The following is a 5,727-nucleotide window of genomic DNA, read 5'->3' on the forward strand; positions in this document are numbered from 1 at the left end:
TCTGAGTGTCATTCAGTGAGAGCAAGAGACACAACAGTGATCTACTGTACAGCATGTTCACAGCAGAACAGATGGCTGTTTTGTTGTTTGCCTGCTTTGTTTTAAGTGTGATGAGTTTGCACATGTGTTGTCTGAAATGCATTTTCAGGATTTCCTTTTTTTATGTGTGTATGTTTAGTAAACACTTTAAGGAAGATGAGGACCTTTTGGTCATCAAAAATAATATGCAGGGTGACAGCACCAAGGGTCATTGCTGTAGCAACACCAGCTCAAAGAGGAATAAAGCGTCGTCCAAAGGCAAACCCTCTGACATGATCTATGTGGGTAAGTATTTCTGTCCGTCTCTTTGTCTGTCAATGACTTTCAGACTTTTCTACACCTGCCTAAACATTTTAGGAAGTTTGGTCTGCTGCCAGTGGCAACTATAAATGTAAACAGTATTAATAGTATAAAATCACAAATGAGATCTCAGTTGTTTCTCTACATGTTGTAGGTTTTTTGTGTTTAAATCTTTTTATTTGGCATTTTAACAGAATATCATTTGTAATTACACTTTTTTTAAATGTAAACAAATAAAACACATACAGGCAAATATGCATTAAACGAATGTTGTAGGTTTTTAAATGTTTGTTTGTGTTTAGTTGGAGGCTGGAGTAAAGATGACCCGTCCTGTCCAGTTGAGCAGTTCTGCCCCCAGTATAACGAGTGGAAGATGACCGCTCCAATGCACCATCAACGTGGCGACACAGGGGTGTGTGCTCTGGGCGGGATCATCTACACTGTGGGCGGGTCTGATGATGTCACCTGTTTGAGCAGCGTGGAGAGGTGGGAGTTTTCATCAGTTTAGAACTAAACAAACTGTCCTTCAAATAGAGTTTTTTTGTGAAGAACACGAGATCCTACTCAAAGTTGATTTCAATAGAGTTTGGGATTAAAGGGATAGTTCACCCAAAAATGAAAATTCTGTCAGTATTTACTCACCCTCATGTACCCTCAACCCCGTAAGACCTTCGTTCATCTTCGGAACACGAATTAAGATATTTTTGATGAAATCTGAGAGCTGGATCACTCCTCCATACTAGTCCATAGGCTTCTTCAGGGATTGAAACTTGCCGGCCTCGAAAAGTTATTAAAGACATCGTTAAAATAGTCAACTGACTCGAGGCCCAGAGAGAAGGAAATGAATAGTTGAAATAAAGTTGTTATTTTTGTTTGTTTTTGCGCACAAAAAGTATTCTCGTCGTTTGATAAACTTAAGATTGAGCCACTGTAGTCACATGGACTATTTTAACGATGTCTTTAATAACTTTTCGAGGCCGGCAAGTTCAATCCCTGAAGAAGCCTATGGACTAGTCAAGTCAAGTCAAGTCACCTTTATTTATATAGCGCTTTTTACAATACAGATTGTATCAAAGCAGCTTCACAGTGATAACATGAAAATAATATAACAGAGTTTGTTTCTAAAAAGAAAATTGAGTCAACGTCCACCTTAAGCAAGGCAGATCAATAATATTATTGAATATTAAATGTCCCCAACTAAGCAAGCCAAAAGCCAAGGCAACAGTGGCAAGGAACCAAAACTCCATCAGGTGACAGAATGGAGAAAAAAACCTTGGGAGAAACCAGACTCAGTCGGAGGGCCAGTTCTCCTCTGGCCAACGAAGGAACAGTGCATGATTTATGATTCGGGCAGCATTACAAGGCAGATTGGATCGGAACATTTAGAATATTTATCCATTTCCATCTTTTGGAAGTCCAAGTAATCACGCCGGTGTTGAGACGAGTTGTTGAGGATCAGTGCCGTCCACCATAGAGGGTCCATATCGCCGGTGTTGAGTCGTCTCTTCACAGGCTTTGTGATTGGGGTATCTGAAGTCTCCGTGAAAGGCTGGATACAAACTGGAGCTGACGAACGACGTTTTTCTCGGGACTCGCGTCCCGATATAACAGCAGAAAAGCAAAAAGGGAAAATAATTAGCGTAGCTGCTGTTCATAATGATTTCCATAACACGGGCGTAAATGATAAAAAACATGAAGACAGTGATTCTTGCGTCCCACAGTCACCCCCCTCCGTCCCCCACTCAACTCAGCCCTGCTTACTGACCTCTACATCCCTCCTACTGCTGAGACCCAACCACAATCTCACAATCTCTCCTATGTATGGAGGAGTGATCCAGCTCTCAGATTTAATCAAAAATATCTTAATTCGTGTTCCGAAGATGAACGAAGGTCTTACGGGGTTGGAACAACATGAGGGTGAGTAAATACTGATAGAATTTTCATTTTTGGGTGAACTAACCCTTTAACTAATCTTCCGGTACTCTTACTAACATAATTTCATTTTTAGCAATAATAAGCTATTTTTTTTAAATACATACTTTTTAATGTTAAATTATTAATATTTTAAGTATATATATATTCCTCTAGATTGTTCCACTATCTTGTTTTTTTGTGTTTTTTTTTTTTTGTTTTTTACTGTTGTTCTGGGATTGCATTCTATGTGAAGAATGCATTCCAACAGGAATCCTTGCTTTTTCTGCTCTATTATGTTTAGGTCCCACTTTATATTAAGTGGCTTTAAGTACTATGTACTTACATTGAAATTAATAATTTGATACAATGGACTTATTGTGTACATACATGTTTTTACATTGTACTTATATTTTGAAAATACCTGCATGTAATTACAGCTGTAATTAATTTATGTAATTAGATTTGTAATTACACAGTTGACCCTTACACCTTAACCTATCCTTAAACTGACCCATACCACCACACCTGACCCTAACCTTACCAGTATCACATCTCAATAGTAGCAAAAGTGTTTTACAATACAACCTGAACACAATAAGTACATTGTACATATTTTTCGATGTAAGTACATAGTACCTATACATAGTACCGTCATTTTAAGTTCATCCTGGGAAGAAAATCTTGAGCATCTCAAAGAGGGGTTACAGCGTATTCAATCAGCTGGCCTTACTATCAATTCCCGTAAATGTGCCATAGCCCAGAAAAAAACCGAATACCAGGGGTATGTTATCGGCGGTGTTGTTATTAGGTCCCAAACGCAAAAGATACAGGCAATTCAAGACTGTTCCCTCCCTCAAACAAAAACTCCTGGGCATTGTTGGGTGGTATAGACAATTCGTGCCTAATTTTGCTGTTAGAGCAGCAGCCTTAACCGACTTGACATTTATTTTTTGGAAAATTTGCATTTGGCATTATTGCTTTTGAATCTAATTTGGATGTTTTTTGATACATTTTTTCCATATTTTGTTTAATTTTCCATTAATGTTATTGATATATTTGGGTTAGGATTTTTCATGATTTTGCACGTATGAATAAATGTTCATATATACTTGAAGAGTATGTGAAGAGACTTTCAACCAGTATAACAAAAACAATTTCTGTAACAAATTGCCTACCCTGCCTTAATTTTAAGGATATTCAAATACAATCCTAATTTCTTTGCCTTTGTCTGCCATTTCATATTGATGTGTTCACTCAATGCATTTTGGGATTACATTTTCCAAAAAGGAGACATGCAACACGGCCTTAGAAATTGGCCAATAGTTTATTCCTATAATCTGTAAAATGTACCTGCATTGTTTAAAACAGCTTTCACATTTTACAGCATGTATATGATGCCTAAAAATGCTGAGTGAATGTGTTTGTTTGTTTGTTAGGTATGATCCAGAGTGTAACACCTGGTGTGTGGACGTGCCATCGCTCTCCTCGCCACAGTCAAGGGTATGTGTTGTAGAGATGGATAGATGTCTCATTACACTCGGAGGTTTTGACGGAATGACCTGCATTAACACAGTAGAGAGGTATGTATAATAACACACAATAACACATATACACATACAGAGAAACATAACTCTGGAGATATGAAAATCTCCTTTAGACAAACTCATAAACACTTGTTGTAGGTATGACCCATTGAAGAACTCCTGGTCTAAGTTGACTCTAATGCTGAGGAACAGGGCAGCTGCATCTGCCGCTGTCCTGAACGTTCAAATTTACATTGTAGGAGGAACAGATGGAGACATGCCGCTAGATTCAGGTACACAAACACATATATGTGCAAATAAAAAATAAAATAAAAAAAAGACCTACTGAACATTCTTCTGACCTAGTGGAGCTTTTTGAACCATTTGCGGGATGCTGGTGTCTCTGCCCCACCATGTCCACCCCGAGGGTGGCTTCAGGATGTGCTGCGTTTCTTGGCTGTCTGTATGTAGCCGGAGGACGAGACGAACTTGGTCTGTCATTGAGCACCGTGGAGAAATACGACCCAGACACTCTCCACTGGAGCCCAGTTAGGGCTATGAACAACAAGAGATTTCAGGTTTGAGTGAATAAAAGCTATAGTCTTCTTACTGCTTCTCACCCTCTTGTCATTCCAAACCTTTAGAATATTACCATTCTAAAATTATTTGTGGTAAGATTATTGTGTTTAAAATGCACAGGTTTCTTTGGTGCTGTTTAATGGCTTTCTATTGGCTATCGGAGGATATGATGGTGTAAGTGACCTTAAAACAATGGAGGCTTGCAACCATGAGCAAAACTCCTGGAGTCTTGTATTGTTTTAAGTGTCTCATACACAGACACACATACACATGTAAAGCCTCACAAATGCTGCAAATAGGCAGTCTTTTAAGAATGGATTTAAATATGCCGTTAATGTGTTAAAAACACTCTTATAGTTGAGACTGTCATGAAATGAATAGTTCATCCAAAAACAAAAATACTGTCATTATTTATACCTAAATGAAGATTATACTACTTTTTTCTTCATCTCTCACATTCCTTATATCTTCTCTTGTGTTTAGACATTTTGGAAGTATGAAGTCCAACCATCCAGGTGGACATGTGGCTCTGGTTAAGGCTGTGTGAAATGTATTGATTGAAATTATGTCTGATGATATCATTGTAATAAATGACAGTGAAATGAAATTCTGTATAATTTCTTGACCCTCACAAAAACATACTGCTGTTGTACCATGTTTTCCGGTATCATATTGGATAATAATACCCTGCTATTTTATTCCAGCAGTGGTAGATGAATATGTAAATCATTCAGTACTATGCTAGATGTCAAAGTAAGAAAACAGCATATCGTACTGTTTGGTACTTTTCTGTTCAGAAATTAATTTGACCAGTTTCCACAGAGCAATTATTTGTCAATTAAATAGGCTATTATAAGTTAAATCAGGAGGTACATTTTGATGACTTTTCCCCCCAGGCTTCCAATGACCTTGAAAAACCTTTATGTAACGTTACCCGTAAAAAAAACATTAATGTCAGATGAAGTTCTGTTGCTATGTTACTGTGAATAGAAGTAGCCTTGACAACTAAAGAGACACTTTTACAGAGTAGCTGCTAACAGTTATAATTCGTGATGAATAGGAAAGATGATGCTGTTCAAGGCTGTCCAGCACACAGCGCTGTGTCTGACACTTTTAAATGCCTCCACGATCTTACCTCTCAATGTTAACGTTAGTTGATGTAGAAGTTGAGAGACTTCTGCAAAAATATCTGCAAAAATAAATAAATTGTTAGAAAGTACAAGTGAAGACTGATTAATTTTCAGATCAGCCGACTTTTCACAGGGTTTGATTTCGTCACCATGTTTTTTTGGACAAAATACTTTTACATCAAAAAGTTGTATCTTTCTATCTGATGTAGACACATTTTTGACCGTTGACTGAATACCGGATT

General features: G+C 37.7%; 1 protein-coding gene across 1 annotated transcript; it reads left to right on the forward strand.

The window, feature by feature from the left end:
• The first annotated feature begins 224 nt into the window (after positions 1-224).
• LOC143704753 (uncharacterized) lies at positions 225-4,902 on the forward strand. Its single transcript, XM_077197453.1, has 7 exons — positions 225-324; positions 642-825; positions 3,690-3,833; positions 3,936-4,069; positions 4,143-4,354; positions 4,476-4,591; positions 4,839-4,902. Exons 1-7 carry the CDS (start codon positions 225-227, stop codon positions 4,900-4,902), a joined length of 954 nt encoding a protein of 317 aa, XP_077053568.1.
• Positions 4,903-5,727: the final 825 nt, after the last annotated feature.

Source organism: Siphateles boraxobius, unplaced genomic scaffold, assembly GCF_051911475.1.
Source record: "Siphateles boraxobius isolate OS27281-9 unplaced genomic scaffold, OSU_SipBor_1 11, whole genome shotgun sequence".
Lineage (NCBI taxonomy): Eukaryota > Metazoa > Chordata > Actinopteri > Cypriniformes > Leuciscidae > Siphateles > Siphateles boraxobius.